At 40.8% G+C, this 20,862-nt stretch overlaps 1 protein-coding gene across 19 annotated transcripts in view; it reads right to left on the minus strand.

The window, feature by feature from the left end:
- PPP1R13B (protein phosphatase 1 regulatory subunit 13B) overlaps nt 1–20,862 on the minus strand; it is a 66,405-nt gene that overhangs the window by 15,722 nt on the left and 29,821 nt on the right. For 16 of the 19 annotated variants that reach the window (XM_088655788.1, XM_088655753.1, XM_088655783.1 and 13 more), the window contains exons 5-7: nt 3,895–3,996; nt 2,678–2,852; nt 1,452–1,648 (exon numbers count right to left, since the gene is read on the minus strand). In XM_088655788.1, the coding sequence (XP_088511914.1) occupies nt 1,452–1,648; nt 2,678–2,852; nt 3,895–3,996 (474 nt within the window). Of the gene's footprint in view, nt 1–1,451; nt 1,649–2,677; nt 2,853–3,894; nt 3,997–10,012; nt 10,432–20,862 lie in introns of those variants that run through there. The other 3 variants (XM_088655799.1, XM_035105133.3, XM_088655797.1) reach the window with 2 other exon arrangements.

A 20,862-nucleotide genomic window follows, 5' to 3' on the forward strand; every position in this document is an offset into this window, starting at 1 on the left:
GAATTTGATTAGGATATGATTTCCAGTATAATAATAATAATAATAATAATAATAATAATAATAATAATAATAATATATTATTTATACCCCGCCCATCTGGCTGGGTTTCCCCAGCCACTCTTAAAGATTAAAAGCTTCCCTAAACAGACTTTCCCCTAAAAGTCTGGTAGTTATTTTTCTTTTTGACATCTGATGGGAGGGCGTTCCACAGGGCGGGTGCCACTTCCGAGAAGGCCTTCTGCCTGGTTCCCTGTAACTTGGCTTCTTGCAGTGAGGGAACTGCCAGAAGGCCCTCAGCACTGGACCTCAGTTCTGGGCAGAGCGATGGAGGTGAAGACTCTCCTGCAGGTATACTGGACCGAGGCCGTTCAGGGCTTTAAAGGTCAGCACCAACACTTTGAATTGTGCTTGGAAACGTGCTGGGAGCCAATGCAGGTCTTTCAAGACCGGTGCTATGTGGTCTCGGCGGCTGCTCCCAGTCACCAGTCTAGCTGCTGCAGTCTGGATTAATTGTAGTTTCTTCAAAGGTAGCCCCACATAGAGCGCATTGCAGTAGTCCAAGCGAGAGATAACTAGAGCATGCACCACTCTGGCGAGATAGTCTGCGGGCAGGTAGGGTTTCAGCCTGCGTACCAGATGGAGCTGATAAACAGCTGCCCTGGATACAGAATTGACCTGCACCTCCATGGACAGCTGTGAGTCCAAAATGACTCCCAGGCTGCGCACCTGGTCCTTCAGGGGCACAGTTACCCCATTCAGGGCCAGGGAGTCCCCCACACCTGCCCGCCTCCTGTCTCCCACAAACAGTACTTCTGTCTTGTCAGGATTCAACCTCAAATCTGTTAGCCGCCATCCAACCTCCAACCACCTCCAGGCACTCACACAAGACCTGTATAAAAGTCATGCTGCTGGATTTTGTCCATTTCCAAATAAAAGATGTCATCTCATATACATTTATAAATAATAATAATAATTATTATTATTATTTATTTATTTATTTATTTATTTATTTATTTATACATACCCCACCCATCTGGCTGGGTTTCCCCAGCCACTCTGGGCGGCTTCCAACAGAAAAATAAAATAAAATAATCGATTAAACATTAAAAGCATCCCTAAACAGTAAGCCCCACTGAACTCACTGAACAGAGACTTACTTCTAAGAAGATATAGTGCTTAATATGCCAATAAAACACCAACTAAAATGCTGGATTGTAATACTGCTTTTCTTTCTTAGAAGAGGGATGAAAGGGAAATATTTATTCAATTGCTTTCAATGGTAATGGGGAGGCATGACCAACTGGCAGCCTGGATATGGCCCTGAAATAATTTTACTTGGCCCCTTGAAACTGCTACGTTTTAATTGAGATGCATTTGAACTGACACTAAATAGAAGAAAGCCCCAGTTTTGTTCATTAGCACTATGCAATATGCATGTCATTATTGTTTACCTGTAGCTCTTGGTATAATTTTTTTAATTCTACAGCGGCAGGCCCTGTCATCTGTCCATTGTAAGACTGGAACCCATTCAGCTTCCCTTTTCTCAGGTCCTCTAGCTGTTGAGTAAGCTGGTCCACCTTTAACACTGCAGCTTGTAACTCTTGTTGCTTTTCCTGGAAGATGGCACTGATATGTTCAATTTCAGTGGCTGCAATTAAAATGCAGAATGAATGCAAACACATAGAAAGAGAAATGAGCATGAGGCCATAAGCAATGCTGCTCAAATATTTGAACAATTGGGAGTGGGGGCCATAGGAGCCAACTCCTAGGAGCCGTGGGGGCTTCGGCCCCCACAATAAAACATTTGAGGGGGATGTTCCTCCAGGTTGATGGGCATTGCCATTGAAATGTGCATGCACCACATCATTTGATCGATTATGTGGGATGGGGCTTACCTGCTGCCCCCTATTTTATTTGAGTTGGTACCCCCTGGTGGGGGCAAAGGAAAGTGCTGTGATTGATTCTGTCTGGATAAGGCTATTAAGTGGCCATGCCTAAATTGGACTTTAGACTGTTGTGTTCCCCAGTCCACAACCCCCCGAAACAGCTGCTGAAGTGCAGCAGACAGAAGCCAATCCTCTGCTGATCTGATCTAGCACAAGCCAATTGCAGGGGTGGTTAATATTCCAGAGTCCCTGAAACATTAAGATATGAGGGATCAATTAATTTCTGTTGCTTACAATCAGCACATTATATAAGCAATTGACATTAATAAGATTTCAGACTGATATTAATCTGTTTTAGTATTTCAACTTGTGTATGTTTTAAAGTAGGGCTGTAATTTTTTCTTGATTATACTGTTTTATCTTTTGCAAACCGCTTGGAGGTTTTTTTACAACTAAGCGGTGTATAAATTTTATGAAATAAATCAATAGCAAACGCGAGAGTCTGAGAATGCTGAAAAGAGATTCTGAAATGCTACAGAACAGCATGTTTCTGCTTGTGTGCCTAATGCAGGATGATTACTACGCTGCAACATGTTCCCTTCATTACGGCAACTGGAAAAGTGCACTAAAAATAGTGAAAATGGCTTCCATGTTCTGAATGACTCATGTTATTGTTTCCCCATACAACTGGCCAACAGCAGTAGCTCAAATATACTGTTAGCCCTGGCCCCCAATCAACCTCTGGGCCAAGAACCTAAGAGCTTAAAAAAATGGGAAGAAGCCACTCGTACACAAATTGCCGTTCATAATCTTGCTGTAATCCACCTGCCCTCTCATGGCACGGATTTTTTTCAGCTTTGTCTCCTGGGTTTCCACTCGATCTTTAAGTTTCTGAAGCTTTTCACTCTCAGACACAGACTGCTGTTGACGGCGTTCTTGCTGCTTGAGATAACGTAAACGTTGTTCCTATCAAAACAAATAGAACATGTAATCATGCTGTCTTATTTTTAGAAAAGCATTACCAGTCACTTGTCTATTACTTCTAAACAAAACAAAACCCCAGTGTGAGTCAGCCAGTGTTTAAATTAGGAAAATCTTACCTGCATACTTTTTCAGTCTGGAAACAAATATATTAAACAACAGCATGAACTTATCTTTTAAGAACCTATTAATGTAAAGTTTTTATGTGCCTCCCAGTTGTATCCTCCAAGAGATACCAGGCCCTTCATTTCTGAAGCTACAAAATCAAATCTCATCTACACAAAAACAAGCTCCAGCTGAAACATTCATTCCAGCACATCTGTGAAGTTTCCTGCAACTTGTACTTCCTGTTCCTCAAACATGCTTCCTTCTGCAGCAAAATGGCTCCCCAACCCCCATTACATAATTTCCCTGCGGAAACAATGACTAGCAGAAAACTACAAACAGGCAAAGATAAGGAGATCTGGAGCAAGATAAATCCCACTTCTTTAGAATGACAGCCCATGGACTAAACAAATACGGGAAATGCTTCCTTTTTCTCCTGAGGTTTTTTTTCCCCAAACAAAAAACCCTCAACATAAACTACTACAGTATAACCTAAACTCTTCTCAATTCACTTCTGTCCTCTAACTCAACAGAGACTTCACCTTGTAGATATTGTTTCTTCCATTTAAAAGCAAAATGACAGTGATATTATAACATGATCATGCTGGCAAATCACTGTATTGATCAAAACATTGAACAGGACTTTATTTCAGAAGGGTTAAGAACACTAGCGCTGAAATTTTGACTCTGCTCAAGTCAGTAGGTGGACCTCTGTTGATAACCATAAAGCCTCAATCACTGATGGACTATGTGACCCTAGACCTGAGACCTACATCTAAGGCAACATGGCATCACACATAGGATTAATGCCAGATCAGTTCTCAATTTGCAAATTTTCTATACTACTGAGATTTAGAGCCTTCTGTGAAAACAGCACATTTTCTGTTCTTTCCTTCCTCTTGTTACTAGAAGTCCAGTTTACCTTGGCAACCAGCATTTGCTGCTGATTTTCAATCTGCTGCTGTTGCCTGGCAGCCATATCCTGAAGTTCGGAAAGTGTGAGTTCAACACGTGGGTTTCCAACCTGCAGAGAATAAAGAGAAGCAACATTATTCTCTCATTACACTATGTGAATGTTCATGCCGTAATTTTTTCCCCATTTTAGTTGCCACACGTTAATAGTTGACCATTTTCTGCAATAAACTGTCCTTAACACAATTTGGAAAGCAGCCTGCCCTTTGCCCCTTTTCATATTATTGAAAATATAACAAAAAAATTCCTTCAGTAGCACCTTAAAGACCAACTATGTTTTTATTTTGGTATGAGCTTCCGTGTGCATGCACACTTCTTCAGATACACTTGAAACAGAAGTCAGACCCTTATGTATATACAGAGGGTGAGGGGGGGGGATGGGTGAAGGGCTGATGGGAGTGGTAAACCTGTAGATGGCTGTTAACGACTGCTGATGACTGAAAATATAAGTTTGTATGACAAGTGTGGTGTGGCACACTACAGGGCTACAGCAGAGGCTGGCATGCCTTCATAGATGATGAACCTACCACCCTTGGAGCAGGAAAATCTCATGAAGGACTGATCCCACCTTTTCTGCCAATACATGATGATAGGTATCGCCTTGAGGGATAAGGGAAGGAAACACTGGAATTCCTTGATGCAGCCCACACTACAGCTGATGGATGGTGGGGGTAGAGGTGGGTGGGAATCATAGAATTAGTTTTATTTGTAGCATTTTAAAGTCACCCTATAACAAAAAGTTCTTTGGGTGGTTTACAATAAATAATAAAGCAATGTAATCCAAATAAGATACAAAACCACCATTGTCCAATGCTTTCCTTTCCCCACCAACATGAATGCCTACCATTTACTGCAATGTGTGTGTGGAGAGGGGAGATGAACAGCAAAACTGTGTTTACAAATCTAGAGGGCAGGTAAACACACCTCCAAGGTAGCCCAATGTGATCAGGCTACAACAGCTAAGGAACTGGCTTTATAAAGAGGGGGGGAAAGATGCCATTAGGAAGTACTGAAAATATTAAAATTTCCCAATGGATAATTTGTTTCAAACTCTATTCAGGTTCTCACAGTTTTTGTTCCTAAATGTGTGTGCTTTTTTCTCCTTTATGTTAAGAGGTTATTTCCTCTTCATATGGACTATTTTGTCCTCCAGAGATTAACGTTCAATATATACTGTCTTTGCAATCCCAGAATCCCACTACTCCACTCCTAAGAGTCCTAGAAAGGACACAGAAACTCTTACACTTAACAGCAAAACCCGCTCAGGTGGGAAATCTTAGTTAACAAATTCTGCCAGAGGGCCACTGGGGCCACAAATAGCATCCCAGCTACTAAGAGCTTCCTTGCAAGCTGTAGTTTAAGTAGCATTTTGCTACTTAACAGGACTTCAAATGCAGTTTCTAATGAGGAGCAAAACAAAGCTCATTCTTCAAGAAAAAGCTAGTAAATTATTTACTGGTTCCCCAACGTCCTCCTAGAAATCCCCATTAAAAGGAAATGAAAGTTCAACTATGTAAAAGGAAGAAAACAGTGAGCGGATAAAGTAAAAATGAAAGTACAAACATGCTGTTAAGTAAAACAAATTTAATTACATACATGAACAATACATGACATTATGGAATTCTGTTTGCATTCTTATATGCTTTCTGTAAAATACAAGATGGTTTGACTATTGAATGTGGAGCACTGCTTTGCATGGAAGAGAACAAGGCAGCACAATAAAGCAAAACAAAGACTGAGGAGCAGAGACCAAAAAAATGTGCCATCACGGGCCACCTGTGAACACTGTAGTGTCCAGGCAAGAGTAAAGCAGGTCTTGGTCCCAGAATGTCCAGGAGTTTAAATGCCTCCAAGTCTGAGCACTGACACAGGGGCAGGATTTTCAAATGGAGATACTAACGCAGAAAAACCAAATCTACTTACATGAATCAATGGAGTCCCAAACCATCACTTTCAAAACTCCTTTATCTACTAGTATCCCATAATCATGTATACATAAATATATGGCTGCTTCATGTTTTACAACCACAGCATGGAAGCTTATGCTTAGGGCATGCTGCTGTATGCTGAAATGACTTTCTCATCTCATAAAAGCAGCACAAAATGCAGAGAGAAAGTAACTGCAAAGGTAGTTGAGCTGTTTACTTGCTCCTTCCGCTGAGCTGGCTACTTGCTCCTCCTGCTCAGATGCTTCTATTGCCAGAGGTTAGAGCCAATGGGCTCTTTGCTGGAGGGATCACTGTTGGATATTGTGCTTATAAACTGAACCATTTTTTTCTTGCATTGGGAGTGTTTTTATTTTTACTGTTTTTCCTACCGGTATATCAAATCTCAAGCAATTCAAAAGTTTCAAATCTTGTATTTATTTATTGTGTGTGTGTGTGTGTGTGTGTGTGTGTGTGTGTGTGTGTGTGTGTGTGTGTGTATTATTGTACTTGCATGTTTTTGTATGATATTTCTGTCTTCTATGGAAGGAAAGGCAGGATTAAAATACTTCAATGAAATGAAACCCAATCAATCCTGCATAATGCTGTACACCAGATTAAAGCCAATACCAAAAGTTAAAACCCTCAAAAATTCTGACTACCATTCTTAAATCTAAGCAGACCACGCTGCCAGCACCTGATGAAAGCCTGAAATTAAATGACCACAATACAAGGTCACAGTTGTCAGGCATATTATGGGTGATATCGTGGTGATTTCCCACCTTTTCCCCCAAGCTGCTCTATCTTTTTTGAATTCCCCATCTATTGGTTTCTTGGTAGAGGGGGGTGAAGTACAGCAGCTCCACACTGATATACCGGTAGTGAGCAACAAAGGTCACTGGGTAACCTTGGGCCATTCACTGTCTCTAAGACAAACCTACCTCCCATGGTTGTTGTGAATATATAATGGTATAATGGAGAGCTGAAAACCATGTACACCACCCTGAGTTCCTTGGAGGAAAAGTGGAATATAAATGTGATAAAATAAATAAATGAGGGTCTTATCCTGGGGCATCTCAAAGGAATGAACAAAGGGCTTTGGATTCAGCTGCCTCCATCCTGCCTTAGGAATGCCCTGTTTTAGGGCTTACTGCATATGAAAACACTGCCAGTGATAGATCTATGTTTGCAGAATTTTCCACAAACGTAACTCTGGCTCTCCTTCGCCTGTGTGGTTCATCTGTACTGGAAGAAAGGCACTTCTGCCCCATCTTAACACCTCTCCCAATCAGCAGATGTAGGGGTTAGGATTGCTGTCGTAGTCTTTAGATCTGTGTTTCCCAAACTTGGATCTCCAGCTGCTTTGGACTACAATTCCATAATCCCTAGCTAGCAGGACCAATAGTCAGGGATGATGGGAATTATAGTCCAAAAACAGCTGGAGACCCAAGTTTGGGAAACACTACTTTAGATGAAACTTTATGCAGTAGTTTACAAATTTTGTCCAGCCTTGATACCCAAATCAAAATTAGTTGCTTTATTTTTACTTTACTTCTTAAAATGTTTATACAGTATACCATCTTCCATATCAGTCCCAAGTCAGTTTACAACCTTAAATGTCAATGCATTAAACAAAAATTTAAAATGGTACAAAAGCACCTTGGTTGTCGAATGGCTTAGCTCCCAAACAAATCAGCTCCCGAATGCCGCAAACTCAGAAGTACTGTATTTTTTCGGACCATAACACGCACTTAGTTTTTAGAGGAGGAAAACCAATTTTTCTGGTTTTCCTCCTCTAAAAGGCTGGGAGGGGGGTGCTGGAGGGGGAGCGAAGGAGGCAGGGGAAGTCTGGTAGCTTTCGCTGATGTCAGGGGAAGTCTGGTAGCGATGCTACCGGGCTTCTCCTGCCTCCCCCACCCTTTACTCTTGAGGAGGAAAAAAGTGTGTGTTATGGTCCGAAAAATACGGTAAGTGTTCCGGTTTGCGAACATTTTTTGGACGCTGAACCTCTGACGTGGCTTCCAATCGAGTGCAGGAAGCTCCTGCAGCCAATCGGAAGCTGTGCCTTGGTTTTCGAACGGTTCCAGGAGTCGAATAGACTCCCAAACAGATTAAGTTTGACAACCAGGGTACAACTGTATAATAAATACATATTAAAATGCAACTATACAGTCTGTAACTCAAATAGTTCTCAGGGTAAATTCCAAAGGTGAAGAAATCTGTTTTCAGGAGGTGCAAAAAACTCAACAAGGTTGGTGCCTGCTTTAATGCCAGGGGAGATGGTTCCATAAACTGGGTACCATGACGGAGGAGGCCCTCCCCCCCGATTGCCACAAGGCATATTTCCACAGGCATGGAGTGCATGAAACTGCACGCAGGCCAATGTGTGGACAAGAGTGCTCTTACCCTCCACTGCGCCGAACACAGAAACCAAGTGGACTGCCAGAGTAGAGAAGCCCTTTCCTCTTCTCTCAGCACAGAAATGCAGCATGCTATTGCAAGAGAGACAGACCCCTCCATCCCTATTCTGCCTGCTCTCAGCAGGCTAGAAAACATTTTTGAAGCCTAGTAACAATTAACAAAGCTGGACATACACAGTCCTCACACAAAAATAAGCAACAGAAGGTATGAAAAACTTGTGGTTGGCTAACCGTCCTAAGGCACCCATTTTTCCCCCACAAAAAGATGAAGGAGAAGAACAGTAAGAAGCTAAAATTTTGTGAGGAAAACCTCACTTGCAGTCTGATTCAATTTTTAAGCTGTGTATAATGAAGGCTTTCTACCTTCAATTATTCCTACAGTTATCATTTTACACAGAACTCACACAGATGATCCTCAATACTACATGTAACATATAAATGTAAGTTATAAGCAGAACTTGAAATGTGTATTGCTGGGTGTGTTTTTTCCTCAAAGCAACCCAGGGAGCATTTACAAAATCAAGATATTCTTATGAGAGATGCCAAAAGAACAAACTGTTCCTAGCAGGTTGTGAAGGTTGACATTCACATTCCACTGCAGGGTCTGTTTCGCTACTCACAGGTCTCTGATGCACTCAGAGCTCCATTGTTTGCCTTGGTGGAGCCCTGATGTCATCTGACTACAAACTATGGTTTCGGTAAGGATCATCAGTTACTGTCACATTAGGAAGCACTGATGGGATTTTACAAAAATGAGACACAGAAGAGCATCAGGTTATGCACACTGAAAGCTAAGAATGTTGGCTTTCAAAATGAACACAATCCTATTTTTTAAAAGAATATCTAAGTGCTAGACTCATTTCAAAGTATCTTCTTCACAATGAACTCAATCAAGTTATTATCTTAAATTCTTATAGTACTGCTCTCCTGTTCTTCATAATAAGTTACATAATAAAAGTTTTATCATGTTAATCAATGTCATATTAATATTATATAACTTGCATTATATGGTGCTGGAGGAGACTCTTGAGAGTCCCATGGACTGCAAGAAGATCAAACCTATCCATTCTGAAGGAAATCAGCCCTGTGTGCTCCCTGGAAGGACAGATCGTGAAGCTGAGGCTCCAATACTTTGGCCACCTCATGAGAAGAGAATACTCCCTGGAAAAGACCCTGATGTTGGGAAAGATTGAGGGCACTAGGAGAAGGGGACGACAGAGGACGAGGTGGTTGGACAGTGTTCTCGAAGCTACGAACATGAGTTTGACCAAACTGCGGGAGGCAGTGCAATACAGGAGTGCCTGGCGTGCTCTGGTCCATGGGGTCACGAAGAGTCGGACACGACTAAACGACTAAACAACAACAACAAAACTTGCATTATATATAAAATGATAGCAACGTTAAAACTCATTAGCATTTGACTAAACATAACTTCACAGTATCTGTCTATGGAATTAATTTCATCCCGTAAAATAGCCCGCAATAGAAAGTGGCTACAGACAACTAAACTACAGTATCTCCAAAGAATGCAATTTCACACCCTTGACAAAAGATAACAAAATAACAAACCAGGACAGTGGCTATTAGTTACAAACATACTGTACTTTCTGTAACATTACTGTGTTTACTTTGGACACAAATCTTTACCATCTGTGCCTTTCACAATGACTATTTAGCACTGGGGAAGAAAGGGGGAAAGGAAAAACAAACATAAGATTTATACCTGTAGTTTTACTCTTGGCTATTTCCTTTTCATCCACATGGCAAAAGATGGTTGAAGGAGAACAAGCCAGATTCCTCTTCAGCCACAGAACTGTACTTTTAGAACCAATATTTTAGGCCTCCTAAGAAGGACAGTTAGCCTCTCAACATCGGAGAACTCTGTTATAGAAGAACCCTCCAACAAGCAGCTCTTTCTTGAAAGCTCTAATCACTGAAGCTCCTGTTTTTAATCTCACTCATTATAATTCACAGCTAAAGTTCAAACAAAATTGCAGGTGAAGTTCAGGAAAGTTTGCAATCCTGCTAATCCATATGAAGTTCTCTTGTTAGATCATGCTCAGTGAGAAGAGAATCAAATGTTTCTAGACGTTAGCCTTTCAGAGCTCTCTCTGGTAACTAACTTCCTGCTGTACTCACACTAGCTATTAGTAGATCTCAAAATGACATCACTCACCTTTCACAACAAACCTGAGCCTATCATGTGTAAGACATAAAACCTTTTTGCTCCCACCACTGGAAAAATGCACCTCCTGCTTTTAAACATATACTTAAAATAAACACAAGACCTTCTGCAAAAGATATATACTCCCACAGATTCCATAAATTCACTCCGGGCTTAACATTCTGATGACTTATACACATTTCTTTTTCGTTGAAATCTGAGGAATCTTGCTCTGCAACAGAGCACCTAAAATGGCACTAGTTTGGTAGCAATGAACAAAAACCTTTTGTAAAAATGGTACTATGCCTGCCCCTCTGTTGCACATAGACAAAATTCCTAAGGCTGCTCAAAATACAGCCACTGAATATATTATTATGCAGTCACTAAGCCTAGTAACTTAGCCCCATCTTAGCCCAGCTTTCCCCAGAGTTGTTGCACTACAATATCCACCATTTCTGACCACTGGCCAGGCTGGCTGGGGAAGACATCTGGGGACCAACATCTGGGGACCCAAGGTTGAGGAAGGGTCTGCTAAGCTTCTGAGTGTTGACTCATTTAATTACCTTTATTTTCTAAAAACAACCATTAAGGTCTGATTTACACTATATTTGTCAAAGATGTTTGCCAAACAGGTGTCAGTGTTTGGAGCAGCAAGCAACAAAACAATGAAGTGGGTTCAAAAAACGCATTCCATGGCACACGCCCATGTGGTTTGTAAATACATACCAGTAATCCCACTTCACACTTTGTAACATTTGCCTTCCCAGACACTGTTGAATATGCAGCAAACACCTGTGCCACAAAAAGTGTGAATCTGAGATAACTCTTAGTCCCTCATTCAGAGCTTTCAGGTTGCATTTTCCCCTGCAGCTTTGTTGGTATTAATGTACAGTATGACAAGATGTGACCATTCCGAGAGGAACAATTTCATATCAGCAAACCAAGTTACCGCACCCCTCCTGATAAAGTGCAGCTACAAAAACTGAAATAATACCCTTCTACAGTGCATACCATGTGGGGGAACTCACCTGACCTGCACACTAGATGCATGTGCTTGCACAAACAATGTGTCACAGTTCTCCAGAACTGTAGTAGAACAGACAGTACCAGAGACAATGTGAATCATCCTTCCTTATATATCAATTCAGGAACAGGGAAGAAAATAATGGCTACTCACACAGCCTTTAAGAGGAAGGATTTGTCAAACATTTTCCTTGTGAACTTACGCTAAGGAAAAGGAAGCAGTTTAAGGATACTTTCAGATGACAGTTTAATGGGGAATCCATGCATGTCCACACAAAGCCATAGGCACCAAAATGCCAGCCCATACTTCTGAAAAGATGAATCTACCCTCAAAGACACAGAGCACATGACTATCCTCAAAGATTCATGGTGGAGATGCTTCATCCTACCCCAATATTTTCAATTCCTTATGTTTCTGCTGTACTAGTAGCAGAAAATAAGGTCTGGCTTGGATCCAAAATGCTATCTATGAAACACCTCAAGAAATGTTCCTGAAGGTTGATGCTGCTCAGAGGAGCTAGAGATGCAGACCTTTGCATGCAAAAGGAACCAGGTTCAATCCATGGCATCTCAAGGCAGGGATGGAAAAAGCTTCTTCCTGAAACATTGGAGAGCCACTGTCATCAGCACAGGCAATACCAAGCTAAGTGGATCAAATCGTCTGACTCAGTATAAGGCAGCTCCTAAGTTCCAGAGTGTTTAATAGGTGGTAAGAGCCTCTTTTTTTAGTCCAATGACTACACTGCCTGATGTGCAATCATTCAGAGGTTGCATGACGGTGGTGGGCAGGGCCAGAGCCAAAAGTGGGTGGAGCAATAGGTGTTCCTTTTATGTTTGTACAGTAGGTTACATTCCAGCCACACAAACGTCAGAGGTTTCTACACGCACACCTCTCCATTATTCATCCAGGCAAGCAAAAAGCATTGTCACAGTTCAAAGACACATGCCAGCCAGGCAAAAGCACTTTAGGAGGGCACAGATCAGGGCTATGGAAGGTCTTAGTCTGGGGTAAGTTCCAAGGACTGTATGGGGGCCCCCAACCCCTGTACAGAAATCAGAAACACTTTCCCCTCCTCTAATGCATCAAAGCTTCATGAAATCTAAGCCACTAAAAAGGAAAGACATTTGCTGGGCCTCAAGCTTGAGGAAATGGAGTGTATTCCTCTCCAAAGTATGGAAGCTATTTGCACAGTCCCTCTGTTTTGCGCAATGTTTATTTTGATTGTGCTCTGCTATGACTTATCAGTCTGCTCCTGGGGCTACATACCAACACTCAAAACAGACTGTACCCTTCCTGGCATAAACTAAGCCTTGCTCTTTAGAGTGATAGAAGGTGATCCCTACCAGAGCAAGAATTCCTTTTCAAGGTCAAAACTAGAATTTCATATTCTGTAATCACCTAGCTGCCAGTTCCTATAGCAAGCAGACTGTGCTATCAATGTTTGAATCTGATGAAAGGAATATCTAGTTCTGCTGGAACTAGAACACTATCTGCTCACAATGTACATGGCGTTATGGTTTCATCCACAGCTCTGTCTTTTTAATTAGGTCAGAAAATGCCAGCAGCACAATCCATTTGAAAAACCGATAACACCACTGCCGCTTGCTGAACTTCATAGAAAGAAACAGGCCGATCAAAGTCAGATTAATCAAGCACAGTTTTTGGAATTAAAAATAAAAATAATATACCCAATGAACAATTGACACAGGTTAACACTTTACATCTAGATTGGAAACATTTTTAACATTACTATCATATTATAAAAAGTATGCAATTATTTAACTTTTACTAGTAAAGTGGGACTCTTTACTGTTCAGAAAATCATCATCCCATTTCTGTGTCTATCAGATTTTATCTGTAAAATATACATTTTCCCATATAAATTAAGTCCCAGAAATAGAGCTGCTACCCTATTAGCATCACCCACCACCAAATGCTGACACATTTAGCTCACTCTACACTAATAATAGAAGAAGAAGAAGGAGTAGTTTGGATTTGATATCCCGCTTTATCACTACCCGAAGGAGTCTCAAAGCGGCTAACAATCTCCTTTCCTCTCCTCCCCCACAACAGACACCATGAGAGGTGGGTGGGGCTGAGAGACTTCAGAGAAGTGTGACTAGCCCAAGGTCACCCAGCAGCTGCATGTGGAGGAGTGGAGACACGAACCCGGTTCCCCAGATTACGAGTCTACCGCTCTTAATCACTACACCACACTGGCTCTAGTAACAACAACAATAATTTTTCTTTCTTATACCCCAGCCATTCTGGGCAGCTTCCAACAAGCATACAAAAAACCTAAAAGCTTCCTGAAACAAGGTTTAGGACTACTGAGAAGACTTCAGATGCTGCATTCAGGTATCCTATCATTTACAACTTCTAATTCAACCACATCTGTAAGAACTTGATTGTTTAGGGTGGCAGCACTGACACTTTTTAACTCCCTGCCTGTTGATATCAGGCAGGTGCCTTCACTGTCAGGCCCGGCTCTAGGGGTAGGCTGGGTGGCGCGGGGCACCAGGGCGCCAGCCCGGCAGGTGCAAGCCATGCTGCGCCCACCCACCTGCCGCTGCAAGAAACGGGGCTGGGGCACCGGAGCGATCTCCACACCACGGCGCCAGGGCGCCCAACATGCTTGAGATGGCCCTGTTCACTGTATTCTTTTCAGTGCCTGCTGAAGACGTTCTTATTTAGACAAGCTTACCCAGATGCTTGGAAAGTTAGTATGTGTTTTAATATGTTTTAGTCTGGCACTGTGGGTGAAACCACAGAGCCTAGGGCTTGCCGATCAGAAGGTCGGCGGTTCGAATCCCTGCGACGGGATGAGCTCCCGTTGCTCGGTTCCTGCTCCTGCCAACCTAGCAGTTCGAAAACACGTCAAAGTGCAAGTAGATAAATAGGTACCACTCTAGCGGGAAGGTAAACAGCGTTTCTGTGTGCTGCTCTGGTTTGCCAGAAGCAGCTTAGTCATGCTGGCCACAAGACCCAGAAGCTGTACTCCAGCTCCCTCGGCCAGTAAAGCGAGATGAGCGCCGCAACCCCAGAGTCGTTCGCGACTGGACCTAATGGTCAGGGGTCCCTTGATCTTTACCTATTGTGGATTTAACTTTCCATATGCTTTCAATTATGGTTGTAATTCTTTTAGTGATTCTTTTATTGTTGTTTTTGTAAACTGCTTTGAGTTTTTTTCTACAATCAAGAAGCTTTCATAAAATAAATAAATAAATAAATAAATAAATAAATATACAAACTGTAAATGCAGTGTCTTTCCTTTCCTCTCTAGGGGGGGAACTATAGCTACTGGGGCAATGGAACATACAGAATACAAAACACAAATATCCTACAACTCTCTCTGACAACTGTCTACTGCACAAGCAAAGAGGTATCACTAGTAATCAGTTCCAACAGCTAAAACCAATTTCTACAAATTAATTCTAAAGCAGCTATAGAGAGAAAGTGGGGTGGGTTGTTTATAGCACTGTGTAAAGTGATATTTACAAAGGTACTGAGAATTGAAACTGGTAAATAAAGATGTGGTTTTCATTCTCCATTTATCTAACTTGAAAAATGCAGGCGAAAATGTTCTGACTTGTTTACCATAATTCTTTACTCAAAAGCAGTATATGAGTAATAGAAATGTCTCATCAAGCAATACAAACAGGCACAATTTCTATAAATAGAAACGTTTGAAACTGGATTTTTCTGGATATTAAGTGAGGGGAAATGCCATCTTATTTTGATATGCTCTAGCCCACTAATGTTAGGACTAATTACATGATTCTTAAATATGGAGAGGATGCAAAACATCAAAACCATAAAGGTATTTCAGAAAACAAAGACAGTGAAAACAGATAAGACTGAATATGTTACCATGAGACACCATAACATTGCTATGTCCCTCCTGCATTCTCTCCTCTATCCTCTTTTTAAACAGTTTAACTGAAATTCAGTAAATAATGACACAAAACTTAACAATTTGCATCTTGCATGAAACTAATATGACCCAGCTCCTGTAATCCAACATACATTTTCAGAGTTAACTATGGTTATTAAAACAATTTGTTTCTATACCATTAAAATTCAGTGGGAAACATCAGAGTGGGTCAAGCATGAAAAATAAATTGTTTCTTTAAAAAGGGGGGGAAAATAGGAAGAGTAATTACCTGCTGGCAACTTCCCCATGTAATTTCAAAAGAGCAAACTTTTATTTTGCTGCATTGCTCATCAGCTGTGAACTCTTGCATTTTTTCAACATGCTTCAACTCCATCTCCCCACCCATACCCACCCCAGATTTCCCAAATACAATAACCGCTGTCTACAAGCTAACTCGGCACATAACCCTCAAAATCTTACAGGAGGTAAACCCTCATTCTCAATTTGTGAAAAATTAATCATTATCAGGTAAGTTTTGTGGCTTTTTCTGTCATGCACAGAACCTGCCCTGCCCCTGCCCCCACAATCCTTTATCAATAGGAAAAGCTGTCTCTCTGCAGTCATCAGCAATCAGCAAACGGAAAAGGCTAGTGGATTTTGCCAGCAGTGAAAGACTTAATCACGACAAGATCAAGCCAGCTGTCAGGTCAAATCAGCTTGATGCATTGCACTTTTCATATTCATTGAAGAATGTTGAATAGGTTCTCCTTTTTGCAGCTGACTCTGGATTTAAATTCGAAATACAAACACTTTGCATTTAGTCTGGAAGAGAATGGTTTAAATCTGTCTTTCTTTGGTCATATTAACTAACTGTGTGAATCTACTTGTCAAAACAAAGTAGGAGGCCATGACTGCCTCCCCTGCACATGCTACACCAGTTTTTGCTGTTCAGAATAACAGGGTGCCATGTCGACTGGCGTGCACTGAAACCTGCTCTCTTATCGGGCAAAGTAGGATGTACAGGGTACAAGATAACTATAACAAAATAAATCATATTAACTGAAGCACTCTGTGCTACTTTTTTCAGACTGGAAATAGAACAACACATGAACCAGCTAACAACATAGCACACAAGCAAAAATATTAAAGTCAAGGGGATGCAATGAGCCAAAAGCACCAGTCAGTTTCAATAAATTAATTTCCCACTGTAATAAGCAAAAATCTGCCCTTATTCCCTTATGGGGTACACAAGAGCCCTTATTGGGTTCTCCATCGGTCGGAGAATATAACAGAGGCCAACCAGAGAATTTTGAGAAGCAAAGCCTTAATTTTTGCTATTGCAACAGGGTCCTTCCCCTCACGCAGGAGAACAAGGAAGGAACCCCAAACAAAGGTGTCCTGCCCTTAAATAGAAATTTGAAATTGGTTTCAGCCCACCCCCCAGAAGCATCACCCATACGTCACAGAAGGGGTAACTCTGAATCAAAATAATAAAACTCACTTGCTAATGCTTTTAAAAGACAAGAGAAAAACAAATTTAAAGGCTTTGGTAGATTTTATAGCACGCAGAATGACTCATGGTTGAATGCTTTTAGTTCTCTAAAAAAGCAAACAAAAAAACCCAAGCAGGATATTAATGATTACAAATTAGCAAAATAGAGCTCAACATAGATATTTTGTAGCTGTACTTGTAAGTGGGGGTGTATATGTGTGCATGGGGGGCGGTGTTAGCAAAAAAATGATGCCGTTGGAATAGTACTGAAAGATAGATAGATTGGTAGTTAAAACACATTTAGTTCTGGACCACAAGAATGGATGTACGGTATATATATATATATATATATATATAGAGAGAGAGAGAGAGAGAGAGAGAGAGAGAGAGAGAGAGAGAGAGACTGTCTTCCCCTCCAGCAACATAGCAAAGCAATAAAAAGTCTAACGTATTTTCAAAAGAGAAATGAAACTAAAATTGCCAGGAAGAATCTCAGTAATTTATCTGCTTAAACAACTACACATACTACCAATTAATCTCAAGGACATAAAAATTATAAGTGATTGGATAAGCGTTTTCTATTCTTGCATCGTTTACAACCAATGGTTTTGATATTAACTTCCCCGAAAAGAGTTGTGTTTATAAAATGGCGATTTCCAACCTCACCCTCCCTCTCTGTAGCCCTCTGAAATAATAAGTAGTAGTACCGGTAGTTGTTAAAAACAACAACAACAACAACAACAACAACAACTTGTAGTTCACCCATTTGACTGGGTTGTACCAGCCACTCTGGGTGGCTTCCAACAGAATATACAAAAAAAAATGGAACATCTGACATAATCCTTTCTGATACAGGGCTGTCTTCAAATGTCCATGGAAGGTTATATGCAAACGGACTAAACGGCCTCGGTCCAGTATACCTGAATGAGCGTCTCCACCTCCATTGCTCTGCCCGGACACTGAGGTCCAGTGCCGAGGGTCTTCTGGCGGTTCCCTCGTTGCAAGAAGCCAAGTTACAGGGAACCAGGCAGAGGGCCTTCGCGGTAGTGGCACCCGCCCTGTGGAACGCCCTCCCACCAGATGTCAAAAAGAAACATAACTACCAGACCTTTAGGGGAAAGTCTGTTTAGGGAAGCTTTTAATCTTTAATAAATTAGTGTATTTTAATATTTCTTTTGGAAGCCGCCCAGAGTGGCTGGGGAAACCCAGCCAGATGGGTGGGGTATAAATAATAATTTATTTATTTATTATTACTGTATTATTATTATTATTATTATTATTATTATTATATTACTATTTCTCTCTTTGACATCTGACAAGAGGGCGTTCCACAGGGTGGGAGCCACTACCAAGAAAGGTGCAGTGCGGAGTACTCCTGTTCAGGATGCCAGATACTCCATTCTATTCCCTAAAGCCTGAAGATACCTTCCTTTTGTGCATGGATTGGTGCTCTTTTGGCTACAGAAGACCAACACTCATAGCTTAAACAGTGGAAGCAGAGGATGATTGTTTTGTTTTATATTGTTTGAACACTGTGAATTCCTGCTACTAAGTGAAAAGTAATGCTGCTATCCCCTATTCCACTATGCAGTAGTGACATGGTATCACAATACAGAACCTGGCTTCAATACTAGCAAGAATACAACATGAAAAGGAAAACATCAGGTTTTGTAGTCTGCAAAGTCCCCAGAGTGTCAAATGCTGAAGCCGAAGGTATACTTTCATTTCAACATGTTAAAAATAGAAGTCGCTTCCCCCATGCCTCCACACTGCTTTTAAACAAACACTTCATCTGTTTATACCATTTCCATCTGAATGATGGGTTGTTTGCAGGCTTATGTCATCTCAACAGGGATGGGCAGTACATAACATGCTTTGTTATGTACAGGGCAAAAGGTTCAATCCCCAGAATCTCTCTTGAGAGCTAGTTTATGCAAACAGCAGAATCAAGTGGAAATGTTTTGCTTGGACCTCATGGCTTTAGGATGAGGGGTGACATGGTTACATTGTTTATTGGGTTGGGAAAGGGGAATCCTTGCACACAAAAAATAAGAATGTGAAGGAGAAGGGCTTATCCTTCTCCTACCCTAATGCACTGTTTTCCTACATCAAGGGGTTTTTTTTCATTTGCAGAAGAGCATTTATGCCTCCCTCTGCCTGAAGCCCCTCCCCCCACAGCCGAAGTTCAGCAACACAGTCCAGGGAAAGCTTTTTCACTTGATTTTGATGATTGCAGAAAATGGACAAAAAAACCCTGAAGAATAACCTTTTCTAGGAAGGATTTTGTAAATGGTTGTTTCATTGAATTGGTTGTAGCCACCTTGGGTTTTTATATAAAGGTTACATTCTATTACTTTCTTGCTGCAGTTTCAGTGCTGGTTTATGACTTATGCTTTTAAAAGTCAATTTATGGTTTTATCTCTCTTGTTAGAAGCCTTGAGCTCTTCTGAGAATATAAACAGGAATAGAACTTGTGGTCCTCCAGATGTTGCTTCGGCTCCAATTCCCAACGTCTCCAACTGCTGGTCATGCTGCTGTGGCAGCTGGGAACTGAAGTCCACTATGATATGGAAAAGCCATGGGTTCGCCATCTTTTTTTCTTTTCTTTTTTAAACTAAGAAATCTGGCCTAAGAGCTGGAGAGAACTTTGACACTACTAGGCAAACTGGACCATTTTTAGCTGGTGTGATCTGTACCGCTTGGACTAACACATTGGAAAACAGCTATGCATTGGATTCCATGCTGCTACAAGTATTATGATGCAACTTTTGGCAAAAACATAATCATAAAAATGAATTGAAATCTGTATTTTGAGGGGGGGAAATATACTCCAAAATGCTATTCTGAGAGAAAATACTTCCAAAAATACTTGCTAAAATGTGTCTTACATGGAGATTTTTAAAATTTGCAGATTAATGAGTAAACAGGACAGAACAGACCTAATGCACAAAAGTGACTTAGACCAGAAATAAGTTGATTTATCCATATATAGGTGAGATGTGGCTTGCACAAATACAGTCCAATTTCTCTCTCTTTCACACCTCTAGACATTTGCAAGTGTGAGTCAAATTCTGTTTTCATTATATGGCCACACTTTTTTATACCAGTTCCAAAGCTTTGCAGTAGTGCAATAAATTAGAATCTAGGGTATCTGAAGAAGTGTGCATGCACACGAAAGCTCATACCAATGACAAACGTAGTTGGTCTCTAAGGTGCTACTGGAAGGAATTTTTTTATTTGGAATCTAGAAGCAAAGCAAGGCAATTGCATGAGCATGTGCTAGGGGATAAGATAAGATAAGAGATATCTTTATTGTCATTGTCCCCTTGCGGGAACAACGAAATTACTCGGTTGCTACATCCACTCAGATAAAGCATTCCGCATAATCCAAAATTACAAAACCTAATAGGGGAAGGGGAAGGGGAAAAATAGGAACCTCAAATCATATTCACTCAACTTGCATCATGCTTCCATAAAAATGGTCTTATAAAATCAGTCCCCAGTAGAAGGCAATGACTTATCATATTTAAAGCATTTTTCACTTTACTGTTAACATTGCATGCATAATTCAATTCTTGGAAGCTATTTTTTGTGCAAATGTTATACTGCACTGTTCAATGTACATGTAATACTCAAAGGATTATGCATGTTTTTACTAATGGTTAATTGACCTGAGCGTCATTGCTCTATGAAAGGCCTCCAGCACTGCACATACTCCACAATTTATGCTAATGGTTCAGTAAACAATGAAACAAAATAAAGATTAATCAGCCTGTGCTGTAGCAATGAAATAAAATGGATGATCAAGACACAAACACTCTCAGAAAATGTAGCCTTTTGATTTTATTAGTACATGAACCTAATTAATTTTTTACAGAAGGAATTTGTATCCTAATAATGATGATGCAATTGTGGATTAATCTTTTCATTGTTCTCTGTAGATACAAATCAAAACAACATCAGCATAACTATTTCTTCCAAAGAAAGCCTACAAGGCCAGTGATTCGTTAAAAGAATTA

This window comes from Zootoca vivipara, chromosome 1, assembly GCF_965207765.1.
Source record: "Zootoca vivipara chromosome 1, rZooViv2.hap1.1, whole genome shotgun sequence".
NCBI lineage: Eukaryota > Metazoa > Chordata > Lepidosauria > Squamata > Lacertidae > Zootoca > Zootoca vivipara.